At 53.8% G+C, this 20343-nt stretch overlaps 1 protein-coding gene across 1 annotated transcript in view; it reads right to left on the bottom strand.

Annotated features, from left to right (window-relative positions):
• The window catches only part of LOC111156366 (tescalcin), a 49085-nt gene extending 33472 nt beyond the window's left edge, over window positions 1-15613 (bottom strand). Inside the window, exon 1 of the mRNA XM_022517179.1 lies at window positions 15208-15613. Within this exon, the coding sequence (XP_022372887.1) occupies window positions 15208-15265 (58 nt within the window). The 5' untranslated portion in view covers window positions 15266-15613. The remainder of the gene's footprint in view (window positions 1-15207) is intronic.
• Window positions 15614-20343: the final 4730 nt, after the last annotated feature.

The following is a 20343-nucleotide window of genomic DNA, read 5'->3' on the forward strand; positions in this document are numbered from 1 at the left end:
GCAAATCAAGACACAGAAAGTAGGTTAAGGGGTGGCCGGGGTTCAGGGTAGGGAGGAATGGGGAGGGATGTAATGGGTCTGGGGTCTCTGCCTGGGCCTGGTCCCACCTGTCAGGCAGTGGGGGGCCAGCTTCCAGCCCTGCTGTGCTAAGCATGGGGCCACCAGGCAAGGAGGGGTGTCACACAGACCAAGAAGTCGGAGACAAGCCTCAAAGAGGAGGAGGCAGGAGATGGGGGGGTTCGAGAAAGGGGCATGAAATTCCCCAGGAGGCCCGGCCTCCCCCATCTGACTTGAGAAGAAATGGAGCATCAGCCTTCAGCACCTCCATTATATGGGGTCACCCAGACTACTTGAGCCTTTATTCCCAGTGGCCCAAGTCTGGTGACAAAGGGCACATAAAGTCTCACCTGCACCTTTCCTGAATCCATGCTGGCTCGCAGGGGTGCGGGAGGCCTGACTGACCCGCCACGGTCCGCCAGGGTTGCTCAGCCCTCTGAAAGATGCCCCATCACTCATTAAGAGACATTTACTGAGCACCTCTTGGCACCTGCTAGTGGCCAAGGGCACAGACACGAATTCCATCTATTGGCAACGGGCATCACCTCGCTGGGATCCGGGATAATAAATGTGGTGTCCATTTGCCAAGGAGCACGGGGGTCGGAGAGGGAATTCCAGTCCACGGGGAGGGGGTGGGAGGCAAGGCCCTGCGGGATCCTAAAGGCGAGGGTGAGGCTGAGAGGGCGGGGCTGGCAGAGGTGGGGTGGGAGGAGCTCAGGACGCTGGGGTTCTTCAGCACAGGCAGAGAGCAGGCAGGGGACAGGGGAGCATGGGGGGGCGGGGAGGTATCTGTGGTCACACGCGGTCACACACACCGAGCTGAGGCATTCAGACTTCACCCCCAGCTCACAGAAGTTGCTAAGGCGGGGGACAAGATTCCATGTGCCTGGTGACAGAACGGAGGGTGGATGCAAAGGACAGGACACTGGACCCAGTGGGAGAGGAGGGGTGTCTGTGCTCAAAATGCAGTTGCAAGGAGCTAGGGTGGCTGAAGGTCTGCTCCTGTGCTCGCAGGGGGCCCCCCAGGAGCCAGCCTCCCGCTGTCTCCCCCAGCAGTGCCACCTGGCACACAGGCCCCAGGACACTGAGCAGGGAAGGTCTCAGCAGCTTCTGGGGTGCCCAAAGCTCTCCTTCTCACCATGTCCTGACCAACTGGCCAGGACTCAAGCCAAGCATCGTGGGGTGATGCCCCAGAACACAGAGGCAAGCGGGGTCAGACAGAAAGGTGGGCTGAGGGCATGGGGCCAAGAGCTGCTGGCTGGGTCCCCAGCTCCACCTCCTACTAAACTGTCTCCCTGAGGACGCCTCCTCCTCCCCCGTAACACGGAGAGAATAACAGCAACACCCCCGCGAGGCTGTTCCCACCCCAGAGAACAAGACAAGTCACACACACGTGATGCACAATGGCCGAAAGGCAGGAGCACCCACACGTCCATTGGCTGGCGAGCAGATGAACAAAACGGGGTGCGTGCTGCCCGATGGGGAAGGTCGCACAGACACCTGCTGGCCCACAACTGAGCTGGGAGACACAACGGAAGCAGCCAGATGTGCGAGGCCACCGCTGTGTGCTGCCACGTACCCAAAGCTTCTGAAATACATGAACCCACAGGGACAAAAAATAGGTTTGCGGATGCCAGGAATGGGGTGGTGCGGATTTCAGGAGCAGCTAATGGGCCTGAAGTTTCGTTCTGGGGCGATGATGTCCTGGAACTGGATGGTGGCGACGGCTGCACTGAATGCCCAAGAACTGCAGGCTGGAAAATGCTGAAGATGGTCAATGACAGGTTATGTGAATTTCACCCATTAAATAAAATGTCACATTCATGTTGCAGGGGACCTGGCAGGAAGAGCGGAGGCACCAGAGTGGCCACGAGAGCAATCATGAGGACCCTAATGACCCTGTCGTACCTACCGGGCACCCCAGCTGGCTCCCAGCTTGGCTGGGCTTGGGAGGAAAGAGGCACTTTGCCTGCTGCCTGGGGCTCCAGCGAAGCAGTGACTCATCCTGGGCCTCCGGAGGGAGGAGGAGGGAGAGAGGAGGGACAGCCTCTACAGCCTGGAAGGGACCTGCCCCCACACACCCGCCTGTCATCCTGAAGATGCGTCCAGTGCCTGATGCCCAGCTTCCCTCCTTCACCCTCGCCATGTGCCCAGCCTGTGCACATCACAGAGCACGCCTCACTGCCGGGATTTTTAAAAGAACCAAAGACGCACTTGGGTGCCCTCAGCCTTGGAAAGGAAATGACCAAACCCAACTCTAGTGCCCAAAGCAGAAGCAGCAACAAGAAGGTCAACGGCTGCTTTCTCTCCAGCACCTTCGAACCCTTTACACGCAAACTTTAACCTGTCCGTGAGCACGAGAGCCACGGGATCTGGGGGGGAGCTGCCCCGGGACCCCGGCCAGCATGGGGAGGGTCTTCATTTTAAGCTCAGGTACTGAGGGTTTCAGGAGGATCTCGGCAGGTTTTTTCCACCCAGAAGGAATCCTCCAACTCCCAGGACGGGAGCAGAAGCGGAGACAGAATGAAGTGGCTTGACTTTAGCAAAGATCCTCTCATGAGCAATGAGATGACTTGGAACACTGTCAGAGTGGGTGGGCAGGACTCTGGAAATCACAGGCTGTGCTGTGCTCATCGACGCTCACCTTCCCACAGCTCTGCTCTGTTCTTTGCCATTTGCCTTATAGCAGCAGGACTCACGGCCACGTGCTAGCATTTCCTCGGAGGGGGGAACTAAGCCGAATGCTTGGCACACATCATTTTATTTCGCTCTCACCCCAGGGCCTGCCTTGGAGGGTGGTTATCACACCCCCTTCACAGACAAACCCGAGCCTCGGAGAGATTAAGTCATTGGCTGAGATGAGCGGCAGAGCTGGGGTTTGAACCCAGGTCTGGAGCACTAGAATGTTTTCACACAGCCTCACGCTTGGGCTATGCGCCCCAAGGGAGGATGGGGGCGGGGGGACAATGAACACATAGCATTCATGTCACTAAAGAGACAAAGAGGTCTCCATTTTAATAAAAAGACTAGGGGCGCCTGGGTGGCTCAGTGGGTTAAAGCCTCTGCCTTCAGCTCAGGTCATGATCTCAGAGTCCTGGGATCAAGCCCTGCATCGGGCTCTCTGCTCAGCAGGGAGCCTGCTTTCCCCTCTCTCTCTCCCTGCCTCTCTATCTACTTGTGATCTCTCTCTCTGTCAAATAAATAAACAAAATCTTAAAAAAAAATTTAATTAAAAAAAATAAAAAAATAAAAAGACTAAAGATGGGGAAGGGGCGAGGGGATGCCAGTTAATCAGTAGAGATGGGAAGAGTGGGCATCTTTTGGACCATCTAAGGAACTTGTTTTCACATCCTTCCAGAATGATCTTCAGCTCCAGATTTAGACTGGGGGCACATCAAGTAGAGAGAGGCTTACTAAGGTAGGAAGGCTTACTAGGTAAAGAAGTCCAGTTCCTGCTATGTGGAATGAACACAGACTCCCCATTGCCCTACAGACCCCTGAAACCCTGGATAAAAGAAGAAAAACCTCCCTTGGGCCACCAACCCTGCAAGGGAGGGGCACCCATCAAGGTCAGAAGCCAGGAAGGAATGCACACCCAGCAGGGCAAGAGTGCCAGATGCTGCTGAGGTGACCCTGGGCCATCAGATGTGGTCTTGGTTCCATGTAAGGGAGAAGTGAGACTTCTATCCAGAGCTGAGACAGAAGGGTACTGGGGTGATTCCGTCAGTGGAGCCTCTGACTCTTGATCTCAGCTCAGGTCTTGATCTCAGGGTTGTGAGTTCAAGCCCCACATCGGGCTACATGTTGAGTGCAGAGTCTACTTAAAGAATAAATAGAAATAAAAAGCTGAAGCATAGAAGACTGCTCCCTCATGTAAGATAGGCTAGAGAAAATATTGCCTACTGCCTCAGAGAATCAGCGAGGAGTGGACCCTGCCAAGGAGGTGGCTGGGCCCAGAAGAAAGGGGTAAGTCTCCATGAGGAATCAATATGCCACATCTGTGCCATGCCCAGGGGAAAATGCCAAACTTCTGTGGTACAGGAAAGCCAGATTGAGGACCTACTATAAAAAGTGTTTCTAGACCAGTGACAGCTCTCGGGAACTTAGCACAATAAATGCAAAGCACTGCGTGAGGTACTTCTAGAACCCAGGGACTCTCATGGGAGAGGTACTTTAGGTAAGCTCTCTCCCACTTGGTTTGGCCTCGGCATAGATATGGAGCTGAAGACCGTTCCACGAGGGTGTGAAAACCAGGGGAGAAAGCCCAATCAAACATGAGCTCAGAATCGAAAACCAAACCACACAAGCAAATGAACCACCGGAAGGGAGGACCAGCAGACACAACTGACAAAAGGAATGGAACCCTTTTTGTTTTAAATTTTTTTTAAAGATTTTATCTATTTATTTGACAGACAGAGATCACAAGTAGGCAGAGAAGCAGGCAGAGAGAGAGGAGGAAGCAGGCTCCCTGCTGAGCAAGAGCCCCATGCGGGGCTCAATCCCAGGACCCTGGGATCATGACCTGAGCCGACATGACATGACAGAGGCTTTAACCCACTGAGCCACCCAGGCGCCCCATTTTTTGTTTGTTTTTGTTGTTTTGTTTTGTTTTAAATATGTTAACAGCACCATGATCTAGTGGGCTTTGTTCTGGAGTATTTCCATATTTGCAAATCAAAGGATACAGGACACTAACAAGAGAAAAGATAAAGGGCACATGAGCCTATCAAAAGATGCAGAATTAGCATCTGACAAAATACAATACCCATTCATGACTAAAATGCTCCACAAAGTGGGCTTAGAGGGAATATGCCCGATCACGATATAGTCTATATATGAAGAACCCACCGCTAACATCCTACTCAACAGTGGAAAACCAAGAACTCTTCCTCTACCATCAGGAGAAACAGAAGGTCGTCTTCTCTCACCACTTTTATTCAGCATAGTTCTGGAAGTCCTAGCTGCAGTAATCAGACAAGAAATGCAAGGCTTCCGAATTGGTAAGGAAGAAGTAAAGCTGCCACTATTTGCAGACGACATGATACTATACACAGAAAACCCTAAACAGTCCACCACAACGCTATTAGAATAAATGAAGTCAGGGACGCCTGGGAGGCTCCGTCATCTAAGTGTCTGCCTTCGGCTCAGGTCATGATCCCAGGGTCCTGGGACTGAGTCTGGCATTGGGTTCCCTCTTCAGTGGCGAGTCTGCTCCCCCCTGTTCCTCCCGCTGCTTGTGCTCTCAGAGTCTCTCTCATAAATAAATAAAACCTTCAAAAAAAAAAGTCAAGTCCCAGAGATGGAAGGTACAGCATGGAAGACAGAGACAGTAATACCGTAATAACACTGGGTGGTGACAAGTGGTGACCACACTTATCCTGGTGAGCACAGAGCAGGGTTGGCAAATCACTCTGTTGCACATCTGAAACTAACATTATTCATCAAGTATACTTTAATTTTTAAAAATAGAACAATTAGGGGCTGCCTGGCTGGCTCTGTCAGTAGAGCATCTGACTCTTGATCTTGGGGTCATGAATTTGAGCCCCATGTTAGGGGTAGAATTTATGTAAAAATTTTTTTAATTTTAGGGGCACCTGGGAGGGTCAGTCCTTGGGCGTCTGCCTTTAGCTTGGGCCATGATCCCAGGGTCCTGGGATCGAGCCCCACATCAGGCTCTCTGCTCAGTGGGAAGGTTGCTTCTCCCTCTCCCATTCCCCCTGCTTGTGTTCCCTCTCACCCATGTCTGTCAGATAAATAAATAAAATATTAAATTTTTTTTTTTATTTTAAAAAGGAATGGTACCCCAAGAGGGTGAAACGGAAGAAACTATACAATAAATGTTAAATTACTACAAATAATGAAAGAACACTACTCTATGACAGAAGCAGCAACTCTAAAAACCATTTGGAACATACAAAATGTTTTTTGTACGTATTTCATAATCCCTCCGGGGCATCTGGGTGGTGCAATGGGTTAAGTGTCCAACTCTTCATTCCAGATCATGTCTTGATCTCAGGGTCATGAGATCGAGCCCCACATCAGGCTCCACACTCAGCGCAGAGTCAGCTTAAGACTCTCTCTCCTATCCCTCCCCACAGCTCACTTGCTTGTTCTCTAAAATAAATCAATCTTTTAAAAAAATAAAGTAAGTGGCACCTGGGTGGCTCAGTTGGTTAAGTGTCTGCCTTTGGCTCAGGTCATGATCCCAGGGTGCTAGGATCAAGCCCTGCATCAGGCTCCTTGCTCGGCAGGAAGTCTGCTTCTGACTTTCCCTCTACCCCTCTCCCCTGCTCATGTTCTCTAATAAATAAAATCTTTTTAAAGATCTTCAAAAAATAAAAATAATAAAAATGAAACAAAATAAGTCATCAAAATTTATAAACTTAAGGGCAGCAAGACTGTAACAGCTAAAGAGAGCATTCGTGAATTGGAAGACAGACCTAAGGGGCACCTGGGTGACTCAGTCATTAAGCATCTGCCTTCGGCTCAGGTCATGATCCTGGGGTCCTGGGATCAAGCCTCTGCCAGGAGCCAGCTTCTCCCTCTCCCACTCCTCCTGCTTCTATTCCCTCTCTCACGGTCTCTCTCTCTGTCAAATAAATAAATAAAATCTTAAAAAGAGAGAAAAAAAAAAAAGACGGACCTAAGGAAATGACTCCAAAGACAGCAAAAAGCAATAAAACAATAGAAAATATGAAAGAGAGGTAAACAGGCATTCAGGACAGAATGCCATGACCCCATCTATTTCTAATAGGAATTACTGAAGAAGAAAATAAAGATAAGCAGTGGGGGGGGGGAATACATTCATAATATAAGACACAAGCCTTCTTTAGAAGGAAACACCATAAACCATGCCCAGGGAGGATAAATAAAACAAATCCACACCTAGACACAGTGCAGTTAAAAAAAAAAAAAAAAAAATCCCAGAAATCTAAAAGAGGTACAAAATCAGACTTCTACCAAAAAACATCAATTAGACAAAAGAGCTGACTTTCTCAACAGCAACAAGAGACCAAAACCAAAGTTCTGGGAGAAGATACGCAGAATTTTATACCCAGATCAATGATCAACTGTGTATGTTGGCAAAAGCTAGACATTTTCAGACAAAGCTGACAACTCGCAGAGAGTCCCTGAAAAATCAGTGGAAAGGTGTATCATGTAAGAAAATGAAATCTATAAGGAAAAACTTTTACAAGAATTAAAAGGGTCTGCATGAAACAATAATAAAACCAATGCATAGGTTTTTAAAATGTAGACAAAATACTGGAGAGTGACAAAAATTAAAGCATGTTAAGGTCCCTGAGCATCAGCACAGGGAAAGATAAAACTGGACATCAGGCATGTCCAAGATGGCGGCCATGTTAAAAACATGGAAGGAATTCATGAAGTTAGAGAATGACCTTAAGAAGGAGAAAGGCAGCCAGCTTCCGTACAGTTCCTCATCAAAACTATGAGTACTTGCCAACAACTACTGAACACTTACAACATGTCAAGAGCTTTACTAAGATGCTCACGTAATCCTCACAGTAATGCGGTGACAATCCCCAATCAGCAGATGAGAAAACAGAGGTGTGGAGGCCAAGGTGGTTGCCCAGAGACTAAAAGGTGGTCCACAGTTCAAGCCTTTACAGTCTGCTGGTAAAGGCCATGGTGGGGGGGGGGGGCAGTGTATATCCATGTGGGACCCTGGCTGCCATCTTGGGGGATGCAGGTAAGGACAAGAGAGCCCCTGGGAACAGCGGGTGGGTGAGGCGTGCTGGGTGCTCCCTTGGGGTTGGCCACTGGGATCCCAGCATGAGCACTGAGGTTAGAAAGGACGTGCACCTGGAAAGCCATCCACCCTAGCAAGCTTCTGTCTCCATCACGGTCCAGGACTCAGCCATGCCCATCGTGAAGTCTCCTGCTGGCCACCTGCCCGCCCTCCAGAGGCACCAGATCCCTGAGACCTGAAGGAGCCTTCTCACCTCCCAGGGCACAGAAGACCCACTTCTGACAGCCTGTCCATCCACAAAGGTCACACCGCTGGGACAACAAAGGGCCTTTTTGTCCTCATGCTTACAGTGGCTGCCGCCACCAACGGAAATCACCCACTTGACCTTCTGGCTTTATGAATTAATAATAAAGTTGGAACAAGAGATGGCTCGCAGGCCCAGGCACCTCTCCCCCTCGCAACTCCAATCACCTTGCCTGGTGTCACCAGCACGGGCGCAAGGGGGCCCTGCCTTATCTCCCCAAAGCCATGAGCCAGAAACGCCTTATTCCCTTGGCTTTGAGACAGCAAATACTGAAGCGCTTTGCGAGAGTAAAGGCATCTTATCAACACTCGAGGTATTCTGTCTGTGCGACTGGGCCGTATGGCATGTCTGAGCATTGATTACATTCTGGGCTGCATTCCGGGGACCATTAACTCACACACACAAAAAATATCCTGCCAGTATGGGGCTGGGGGTGGGGTGAGAAAGAGACGCATAAGGGATCTGATTACTACTAATTCGCACAGCTAGAAGTCTTGGAGCGCACTGCCAATTACTTTCATGCAGAGAAAACACAAATTCTCCCTCTGAAACAGACCTGAGCCACCCAGGAAGACCTCAGGAAAACAGAGGGGGCTACACATTCCCGCTCTTCCTCCCAGAGCCCCTAACTCCCCTCACACTGCCCACCCCCCTGAGCCTGCCTTCCTGGGGACAGCTCACAATTCTAGAACTTTCCATAACCTGATACCAAGCCTATCTGCCTCGAGGTCTAATTCTCCCCCTTCCAACCTAGGAAACAAGTGTGTGGGACCTTATTAATGAGGTCACGGGGTAACAGTGTTGCCCCTCCCAGATATACAGAACCTTTGTCTCAGTCTATATCGTATGGGGTCTGGGTCACCTGGGAAAGACAGTGTTGAATTTGGGTTCCGCACTCTGCATCCAAGTGACTGGGAGCAGTCCCTTCAAAGGTCTGGGCCTCAGTTTCCTCATCTTTAAACTGGGAACAATATGCTATAATGGTGAGAAGAGCCAGCCCAGCCAGAGTGCAAAATATCAGCATGGGCCAGAGCAGGGTGCTTTTGGGTGTCCAGCAATGAAGTTCACTTGCCCCCCTGGCCCTTTTAAAAGCTTCCCAAAAGGGACGTCAGGGTGGCTCCATCCATTGAGCGTCTGCCTTCAGCTCAGGTCATGAATTCGGGGTCCTGGAATCAAGCCCAGCATCGGGCTCCCTGCTCAGAGGGGAGCCTGCCTCTCCCTCTCCTGCTCCCCCTGTTTGTGTTCTCTGTCAAATTAATTATTAAAGTCTTAAAATAAAATAACATAAATTTAAAAAACAGAAGCTCTCCCAATCCGCCTGCAAGTTTCCATACTGTGAGCACCCAGGGGAGGCTGGGGCCACCGGGCCTCCCTCCTCTGATCTTGAACACTGTGCCCACACCACTGGACCGTTTCTGCCCAGCCTGCACAGAGATCTCAGCCTCGGGGAGGACCGACCCTCCCCAGACCTCACAGACACCCTTATTCCTCCCTGCCTGGGAAACAGTTTTTCGTTTTTGCTAAAGAAATTGTTTTTAATTACTCTCTTATTAAGGTATGATTTGCATGCAATGAAATCCATCCTCATCGGTTTTGAGAACCAGATGGGCCCTGGGGATCTGCTCCCACCTCACCCCCAGCCCCAGAGCCACACAGACACACTCGTGCACCCTGTTTCCTGGGGCCTAGAGATTGCCAGCTGATAACAGCCATAGTGCACCCACGGGAAACAGGAAGGGAGCCAGGAGGGTCTGTACTGGCCATTTGGCTTAACGTGCCTCAGTGGGGGACAGGAGGAGCTCAGTAGTACGGGCCAGGGTGCCCACACCCCTGGAGCTCCTGGAGGGCAGGGAAGGTGTCTGGCCCCCCGTGCATCCAGAGGGAACATGGCACATGGCGAACAGGCGGAGGCTGTGGTCTGGGGCCCCTTGAGATCTCTGCAACCACCAAGGAGTAACCAGCAGCAGCAGCCCAGTGGAAAATGGGGTGCCACCCCCTCCAGCCGGCACGGGCCACCCAGGCCTCTGGTCCCCTCCCCAGTGAGGGGGTCTGGGGATCACACCAGAAACTGAGTCCCAGCTCAACTTCTCCAGAGCCTGTGGCCTCAGGCTCGCGGCCTGCTCTCCGCAGCATCCGCGCCGTCCTCGGGAAAACGGGAAGCCACGGTGCTCCTGGGGGCGCTGCTTCAGCAGCTGCGGGTAAGCTGCCTGGCTCAGCTCCTGGTTTGGCAGATGACAGGCGCCTGGTAAACACACTCGCTGTCAACGTGAAGAGGTCTCAACTCCAGATCTGGGACATTGTTTTTCCTTCTTCCTTCTGGCAGCTTCTTGGCATCTACATAGATATGCCTGTGGGGCTGTTCTGGAGCCTAGAGGAAAAAATAGACCCTCCACCTTTCCCAGAATCCTCCACTTATTATTTCCTTTCCAGCCCCAGGAGCAGGCACGGGTCGGGGTGGGGGGTGGGCAGGAAACGGCCACCGCCAGGCCAGCTCAAGGTGGTGAAGGGGACCAAGCTTCGGTGAGCGATCCCCCCCTACAAGGGGCCGGTCTTCCTGCCGGGGGCCACTTCACACCTAGGGACACAAGCCGGCTCCACTGCCTTCCTGCTGCGGGAGGAGCATCAGAAAGGCCAGCGCCCGTGTTTAACGCGCATTTTAATGTTCCAGGTAGGCCGCTTTCTTGGCTCAGCAAAGATGTCTGGGAAGACTTTTAGGTTTTAAATCAATCAGTGAGACTCTCCCAGGCAAGGGGAGGTGGGTGTGCAGCTCTGTGGATGCCCTGCGTGGGCTGCCTTGTGCTCAGGCCTATTTTTGGTGGGGCTGGCTCAGCGCTGAGGCCCACAGTATGGTGCCAGGAGGGCTGGTGCGGCCACGGCCACGGCCGGCTGCTGGGGTGGCACGAGGTGTTCCTCCTGGACCCACGCACCTAGCCAATACTCTGGGTTCTAAAGACCCTGGGGTCCCCACCTCATCGGCCCAAACCCCTGTGTTGTGAGTACCACACCTGCATACCAAGGTGAACCAGCCACCTTCTCCCTGCTCTCTTGGAAGCTCCAAGTTCTGAGGAGGTGGCAGGTGACAGAGCTAACAGCTCTACCGCGGTGCGCCGTGCGCTGTAACCACGCAGGGGCTGCGCGAGTCTCCGGGATGCGTAAACCCTCAAAGGCTGGATGGAGAGCAGGCAAGGGTGGCTTCTGGAAGGGAGCAACGGCTGAGCGGAGCCCCAAATGAGGAAGAGAACGGACTTCGTCAAGAGACAGGGTTAAGAGAACACGTTTGCAATCTGAACCTGACTGGTGGTTGCACAAGGGCCCCCTTACGTAAACCCCAGATTATGCACAGTCAAGTGAAGAGTTCTCCAGGCAGGGGCACCTGGGTGGCTCAGTGGGTTAAGCCTCTGCCTTCGGCTCAGGTCATGATCTCAGGGTCCTGGGATCGAGTCCCACATCGGGCTCTCTGCTCAGCAGGGAACCTGCTTCCTCCTCTCTCTGCCTGCCTCTCTGCCTACTTGTGATCTCTCTGTCAAGTAAATAAAGAAAATCTTTAAAAAAAAAAAAAAAAAAAAAAGAGTTCTCCAGGCAGAGGGAATGGCTTGCACAAAGGGCCCGAAGTGAGAAAAACTGATGTGCAGGCTGTTCCCTGCCCTCCTCCCTTCCTAGAAATCGGAGGCAACTCAGCACAGCGAAAGCACAGTGTTGGCAGGAAATGGGCTTGGGGATCCTCAGATCCCCTACTCCCCCTCTCAATGACCTGTGCAGCTGCAAGCAAGTTGCTTTGCCTCTCCGGGCCTCAGTTTCCTTCTCTGTAAAATGGCCACATTGCCACCTTCCACGGAGGGTTATTATGAAGATTCCACTGAGTGCGTCCCAAGCACTCAGCACAGAGCCTGGTGCCCAAGGAATGACGCACAGCGTCCCCGTCCTATGCTCGTCCTGCTCATCGGCTCCAGAAGGAGTCCTCAGGGAGGCACCAAGCGGACTCTTCAAAGTGGGGACCATCTGGGTTCCTCGAGGAGGCAGGGGGAGCCCCGCAACCTTGCAGGCACAGCCTGTTCCTTGGCTGCCTGGGTCTTATGCGGAATGTTTCCCAGGGATTCTTGCAGGAGCAGGGTTCTGGGAGCGGACTTTCCAGGCCAAGACGAGTACTTCACATACATACATACGTCGCCTTACTGAAGCCATATAACCACCCCAGGATCCAGAGGGGGACCCTGGCTTTCAGAAGGACAAGGACTTGTTTAAGGTCATGCAGCTGGGAAGAAGTGGGACCAAGCTTTAACTCTTGGCTGTGGTTCACAGTGATGCAGACGTACAAATGGGTTTAACAGCACGGCCAATACCACTAAACATGTGCGCCAAGCCATGCACCCAGCAAGATCCTTTAAGTCAGGCTCCCCCCACCAGCTAAGCCTTGGACTACGGCAGCAGCAGCATCTCATACAATTCTCATTTATTGTCCTGAAAATCTTCCCACCACAGGGCCTGGTCCTCCCTAAAGAAATGTTTCTTTCCCTGGGCGCCTGGGTGGCTCAGTGGTTGAGCGACTGCCTTTGGCTCAGGTCATGATCCCGGACTTCCAGGATTGCGTCCCGCATCGGGCTCCCAGCTCCTTGGAGGGGGTCTGCTTCTCTCTCTGACCTTCTCCTCTCTCATGCTCTCTCTCACTCATTCTCTCTCAAATAAATAAATAAAATCTTTAAAAAAAAAGAAAAAGAAAGAAATGTTTCCCTGTCCTTCCCCAGACTCTCACACCACTCTGCATCTCCCCTCAGGAACATCAGCTTCTCTGGGTCACCTCTAAATCCCCAAGTCCTCGGTCCATAAATACTTGCTGAATGGGTTCAAATGCCCAGACTCCGCCAGCTCCTTTCAGAGGACAAGGAGGAACTTTCCCCCTAAAGTTCAAGGAGCTGGAGGTATTCATTCTCTCCTCTAGTCTGATCCCACAACCCCTTCCCTGGTGCGCCCCCGCCCCATCTCCCTTCCCCGTTTGGGGTATGAAACTGGAGTCCAGGGCAACTAGAAGGGAAGCCTCCTCAGCCACTTGTAGGAAGGCTACAGGGGGAACACTAAGCATCTGTCTTCCCCCCGGGGAGACCGGACCCAGGAAACAGACATGAGTCCCAGCATGCTCTGTGGTCCCATCACCTGTCAAACTCACCACCAGATGGAAGTCCCCCCAACTACCTGCATGTGGGGGTACCAATCCTGCCGGCAGAAAACCCAGCTGCAGAGATCCCGGACTTCCACCAGCGCAGATCCGAGGTAGTAAGAGCTCAACTAACAGAACCAGGGGAAACCCAGGAAAGAAAGAGGGGAATCCTACCTCCTCTGTCATGTGAGCCTTAAGGTTGAACTGGACTTAAGACTTCCTTTTTTTTTTTTTTTTTAAGATTTTATTTGAAAGAGTGAGTGAGAGAGAGCTCGCATGTGAAAGAGAAAGCAAGAGAGAGAGAGAGAGCGAGCGCGAGCGAGCACTCACAAGAGGCAGGGGGAGCAGCAGGGAGAGGGAGAAGCTGACTCCCCACCGAGCAGGGAGCCAGATGTGGGGATCATTCCCAGGACCCTGGGACCATGACCTGAGCCAAAGGCAGATGATTAACCCACTGAGCCACCCAGGTGCCCCTGAACTTAAAACTTTTATATTCACACACGGTTCAAAATGAAACCATAAAAAAATTTACAGCAAAAAGCTCACTCCCTCTCTGTCCCCTCCACCCAATCTGCAAGTATGCACCCTTCTTACTTTCCTGCGGAAGCTTCTAAGATCCTTGGTGCAAACAAACCAATTACAAATACATGCTCTTATCATTTTTTTTTAAAGCGTTCCAAGTTGTATACACTACAGTTTTTTTCCTCTCCAGTCACAGACGGTTCTGGGATTGTACATGGGAAAACATAACATGTGTATGTGATGTATGAGTGTGTGTGTGTGCACACACACACACACACACCCACCCACCCACCATGTAGAGGTGCTTTCTGTAATTTTCACCCAGTTCTGCAGGGGTCACCTTTTAGCCTTGGCACAAGTGGCTGGGTCAATCCCCACCCGCCCGCAGGTGGTATTATGGACCTGATTGGCTGCCCTAAACTCAAAGCAGGTGCCCGGAGCCAGCCAGCCCCTTCCTTGAAATACTATCCGCAGCTCCTATCTCCTGAGCATCTAGCAGGTACTAGCAGAACTTCCATCCTAGAGAGAAGAAAACCCAAAGATGAAGTGACTAGCCCAAGGTCACACAGCCAGGAGGTGGCGTTGGCAGGATTCACGTCCGCCTGTCCAGTTTGCCCACTCACCTGGCCTCCCTCGGTCTAGGGTCCACACGCCCCTTCACAGCCGGTGGCAGAGCCCGGCACCCCGAGGTCGGAGCCCAGGGTCAAGTTCCCAGCCCGACCGGACTGGAGAGGACAAACGCTTCCACCGTCACTTCCCTGCGGTCAGGTCGGCCCCGCGGCGCGGCCTCTCCCTGCTCCCAGCCTCGGGCCGGATGCAGGTCCCAGGAGTGCGGACGAGCTCGAGGAAGGTCTCCGGGCTCCGGCCAAGTGCTCCGCGGGCGCTGCCCGCTATCCGGGCAGGTGGACCCGCCTGCACCCACTTCACAGACGGGAGGACGAAGAGAGGCGCAGGGGGTCGGGCTCTCCCTCCCGAGGTCACCGGCCAGGGAACGCCGGAGCCCGGCTGCTGCCCAGGTCCCGCCGACTTCAAAACTTTCCGGCCCCTGCGCTTCGAGAACCCGAACGACTTCCAGGTTCGGAGCGCGCACACCAGCTGCGCGGCACGGGCTCTCGCCCTCCGAGCCCGGGACGCCTGCCCTGCCCTGCCCTGGGGGAGCCCGGCCCTGCTCCCTCCCGGGTCCGCAGTCCCCAGGCCCGGGGGTTCCCTGCCAACTCCGCGGGCGCCGAGGCTGAGCGGCCGCGGCACTTACTCAGCATCGCCGCGGAGCTCCTCGCCGCAGCCTGCAAAGTGGCCGGCGGGGACCCATTTGTAGGAGGGGGAAACTGAGGCGCGGAGAGGGTCAGCTACTGGCCCAAGGTCACACAGCGCGGCGGCGCGGAGCCGGGCGAGCGGCCGTGGGCTGGGAGCCCCGAGCCAGCCGGCCGTCGGTTCCCGCCCGTGTCCCCGCGGGATACTCACAGCCGGTCTTGCCCACGAGCTCCCGCACCTCCTCGGAGGCGGAGTGGGCAGCGCCCATGGTGCCCGCGGCGGGGGCCCCGGGGCGCGCGAGACTCGCAGGCCCCGGGCTGGCGTCGGCTGCGCAGCGGCCGGTCGGGCCTCGGGTCCACCGCGGGTCGGGACGCCGGGGACGGGTCTGAGCCGCGGGTTCCGCGTGGGGCGCGAGCGCGGCCTCTTATAGCGGCGGAGGGCGGCGCGCCGCGGTCCTAGCGCGCGCCGGCTTCGTTCACTGCGGGGATGGGGGAGCACCCGCCCCGGGCCAGAGACGGCGGGGAGGGGTGGAAGGGAGGGCGCGACCTACATGCCCACCGCCAAGGGTCCCCCGTTCCCCGTGTAGCGGCCGTGCTTGTAGCGCCTCCCCACCTCCGCACCCCTGCCGGCTTTGGAAAGAGGAGGGTGCGAACACAGTTGGGGTGTAGGTGGGCGGGATCGGACCCCGGGGAGGTTCCATACTCACCCACACCCCGGTTCCATCACACGTCCTCCCCGATCTCAGAATGGAAACTCACCTGGGACAGTGAAGAAATACAGCCAGCATTAATGAGCTCTCTGCTGAACAGCAATAAAGGTAATATAATAACAGTAATCCACCTTAAACGCGCACGAGGTGCTTCGCTTGGCTCATTCCAGGAAAGCCCCTCGGCCCCTCCCCAGCACCCTGACGGAGGGGACACACCACGTGCCCCAGCGGCCGGTCCTGCCGGCACAGCCCAGGAGCTTGGGGTGGGGGAGTTTTCAAACTGGAGGCGCAGGCAGCTTCCTGGCCCCGCCCCCCACCCCCATTCTGGCTCAGGCAGGGCCCTGGAGGCTGCATTTCAAGTTGCTCAGAGAATGTAATGCTGGTGGTTCCCCTAGCCTCCTGGGAGAAGTTTGGCCTTAAGTTGGCTTGAGGAATTGAATTCCGTGGTCAGGCCGGATGACCCCAGCCCGTCCTGCCACCTGTTTGACCATGATTCCTTCTCCTTAAAATGGGGATGATAATAGTAACGAGACGTCCGTCGATCAGAAGGGCCTGCCATGGGACAGGGCACAAAGCGGTTGCTGTGGAATCCTGTCCATTTTACAAGCAAGGAACTGATTCTCAGAAAGGTCACACAGCCAGGGCAGAAATTCAAAGTCAACATTTTCTGGTTCTCAAGGCCAGACCCTTGCTCTCCGCGGTGCCTCATGGTGCTGCCATCCATGTTTGGACAGTAGTCAGTGTTATGTCCTGGGTGCCAGGCTCTGTGACCGAGCTGGGGTGTGATGGCCGGCATGAGTCCTTTGGTGCTCACAAAGACCTGGGTGGGCCCACCTACATCAGTTTCACAGAGCACTGGGGAGGGGATGCTGAGAACCAATTACCCCTACCTACAGCCTGCAGAACCGCCCAGGGGGGCGGGGGGGGGGGGCTGAACCCAGCCAGAGCTGCAGAATGAGCCCCCTGCCTGGGGGAAAGTTCAGCTGCCCATGACACACTGTTGGCATTGAAAGAGCTGGAGAAGCACCTGGAATCGGCATTGCAGAAGCACCTCTGGGTGGGCTGAGGTGGCCAAGCTTGGGAAGTGGGGGCTGTGGGGCATCAGCTGGTCTGAGTTAACTCAACCCAGGGCTTGCATTTCAAGGCAGAAGGACTTGAGACACCCAAACTGGCCTCAGGGTCTGGAAAGGGTTTCTGACCCCATGCAAATGACCCACGACTGCTGAACACAATTTTATTCTGATGTAAAATACCATTCCCTGGAATTTTATTATATTAAACTATCCAAGGATTAAATGATAGGGCTTGCTGCCGAAGAGACTGAAAATAGCATTTTCAGGCCGGGACCGTCTCCCCCTTGGCCTAGCTGCTCCCGAAGTTACAGACAGTGTAGGTGGGTGGGGAGGAAAGCCATGGGACCCTGCTCTGGGGCAGTGGGGGATGGCGGGGGCACATGGCTGTGCTCTGCCCTTCAGTGATCACAAAGAGGACCCAAGTGTGTGGGGTGAAGGGAGCCTGTCTTCACTCTGTGACCTGTCTAAACTGGCACCTTCATCTCAGACCCCACTGACCACTGTCGGCTCCTAGAGGAGTCCTGGCACCTGCCCCCTTGGCCTGGAACTCCCTTCCCCTCTCTATTCCTATGGCTGGGGTCTCCTCTGCAGATCTCAGTGTAAATATCACCTCCTCTGAGGGGCCTCTGAAGGCCTCCCTCCATCCTCCAGGGTCTGCTGCTGAACCAGCCACCTTCACCAGCGAGCAGGGAGGGGGAAGAGGGGAAGGCTAGGGTGTGATGACCAAGGGGAATTGGTTCCTGATGGCAAGTCTTGGAGTAGGAATCAGGAGCTCCATGTGGCAGTAGGAAGGTGGGGAGGCCGAGGCACAGTCCGTGGGTTTGTTGATTCACTCATTCGTTGCCCATTTATTGAGGCTCTGCTGTGTTCAGGCACCTGGCTGGGTCTTAGGGCCACAACCAGGAATAATCAGGAGCCACACTTCAGCTCCTAAGGAACTCCTGGAGGAATGGAGTCAGACAGACACACAGGAGGTAACAAGGCAGAGGGGTCAAACAAGGGCTGACTTGGGCCCAGAAAGATCTGAAATGTTCAAGCCAGAACGGTCCATGAAAAGACTCTGTTATCCCTTAAACAGAGCTTCTGGGAGTCCGTGACCTCCCCCCAATCACAGACCCAAACGGACAGGCCAAAAGTATATACCGGGTGGACAGCTGTATCCATGAGATGTGGGGGGCCCTGGATTCTTGACCCCCTGCTCTGGCCGTGATGCACATACGCAGCAGGGACTGTGCTCACACAGCCTGCTGCTGCCTGTTCCAGGATGTCACGGCTTTAATTCAATCCTAGCAATGGCTCTGTCGGCGGCGTCAGAGCAGGAAGGAGGTCTGGAGCTTTGCGTGGGGTCTGGCTGGGCTGATTGCATCTGCTGTCTGGAGTCCTGTAAGAGGGGCACCCCATATGGGGATCTTTAGGTTCCCATCACACAGCGTGACCTTCTAAGGGCTGGAAAACACTTCAGTCCCCAGGCAACGGCCTCTCCTCTCCCAGGGGAACTGATTAAAACCAGTGGCCGAGATTAGAACGGCTGGTACCCCGGAGTCCGCAAAGGGCATCGGCACCCAGAGACTTCGAGAATGGTCTTCCTGCAGCAATCCTGCATTCCATTGAGGAAAGACTCCCAAACTGTATGTGGGCAGGTGACGTCATCTCCCTGGGCCTCAGTTTCCCCATCGGTAAAACAGCAATAATACGGGTGTCTTCCTCAGTTTAGCTGTGAAGATTAAATGTGGATATTCGTCAAGTGCTTAAAACAGTGCCTGATAGAGTAAGTACTCTCTAGCCTTGTGTAGGTAAAGCCGGAGGGAAGGCTTACTCTGTAGCATTTGCCTATTTCTGGGCTGTAAGTATCCCTACCATGTCAATTTCAAGCTACCAGTAATTTGACAAGGGGCTTGCAAAGTTCCGGAAATGTCTGACCGTTCCATCTTGTAAGCCAGCGGCATACCATTACACGGGAGACGGTTATTATTCAAATGCTCATTCGCTGTTTTTTTAAGCTTATTTATTTAGTGATCTCCACGCCCAACGTGGGACTTGAACCCATGACCCTGAGATCGAGAGTCACACGCTCTTCTGACTGAGCCAGCCAGATGCCCCCATTCGCTCACTATTGAGTGCCAGGAATTTAAGTACTACAGGAAAGGAACCAGTCCCTGACCCCGGAGGATCCCAGTCAGGAAGGAAAGAGAAATAAACAGACCATCACGGCACATTCATAAGACACTGGCGGCTGTGGGAGTCGGGAGGAGAGGCACCCAACACACGCCCATTCTACTGATGAGAACACCGAGATAGTCACAGAACGCGTGGTAAACCAGAATCAGAGGACAGACAGGAAGTTGGATAAATGGCAGTTCCTATAATACCTCTGTCTCGATTCCCTATCCCTCTAATCACTTTGGGGTACTCCCCAGGCTCAGCAACGTTCTGGGAGAACAAGACTCTTTCCTTAATCTTCTGATTGTAAGAAGGCTCCTGATTCTAAGGAATTAGCCTCTGACTTAGGGAAGACCATGCCTAAAGGGCCTCAAACAAGTAAGGATTAGTGATGTGCCCATAAAAGCTGCCCAGGGATGGAAACCCAGCAGGTGCCTCATGCCCCCATCTCTGTCTGGACTCGGGACATGGGCAGTTTTTCTCTTAAGCTCACTAAGGCTCCTTATGTTGGTCTCGAGAATGGAATCAGGGAAGAATCACCCCCAATCTGCCTCCTGAATTAAAGCTGTCCTTCTGGTTATCTTTCAAACAATCCTTTTCTTGCCCGAGGCACCCCGATCTTTTAGGTGAACCCTAGAGCAGAGTCTCAAGTCCGCATCGGCTCCCCTGCAGGGGCTCTGCCATTCCTGGTTGTGTACCCCAGGGGCTGCTTGCTTTGCCCTCTGAGCCTTGATGTTCCCCAGCCCCGTCTTGCTAGAGAGGATTCAGCAAGGGTGAAAAGGCTGCCACAGAGCATGCCCCCCACAAATGGCAGCTCCCTTTCTCAGGGGTCAAGACCCAGGATTTCGTAGCCAGCCTGACTCTCCCGCTCTCCATTGCTGTCCTCCCCACAATACCTCGAGAGACAAGTCCATGGAACTTGCACTCAAATTTCCGCCTGATGCCCACTTGTTTAATCATTTTCTGGGTGACTAAGCTCCGCGGATCCCTCAGCCCCCAGTGAAGCGCCCCCGCCCCTCCTGGGCTCCACTGAGGCCACCGTCCCCACATCTCCATCCTAACTGGTGGCTGGACCCGCCTCCCAGACTGCAGAGCCACGCAGCTCCAGGGGCGAGTGGGAGGGCCGGCCGCCTAAAAATGGAGATGGGGGCTCTTTGGGGAGGGTGGCATGAGCATGTTTTTCTCTTATTTATATAATTATAAATAGTGACCGATTACCGGAATTTGTAGGGGGCCGATGGAAGCTTGTTCCTGGATGGGCTTCAAACTCTGCATTGTTGTCCGAGAAACAAGCTCACCAGAGAAACAGAAAGAGGTGGCAGGGGCCCAAAATCTATTTTAACTTCGCCACGGCCTCACACGAATGGCGGGGCAGGCCTCGCAGAGGGCTGGGGGCTGGGGGAG

This window comes from Enhydra lutris, unplaced genomic scaffold (genome assembly GCF_002288905.1).
Source record: "Enhydra lutris kenyoni isolate GAN:26980312 unplaced genomic scaffold, ASM228890v2 scaffoldscaffold46, whole genome shotgun sequence".
Classification (NCBI taxonomy): Eukaryota; Metazoa; Chordata; class Mammalia; order Carnivora; family Mustelidae; genus Enhydra; species Enhydra lutris.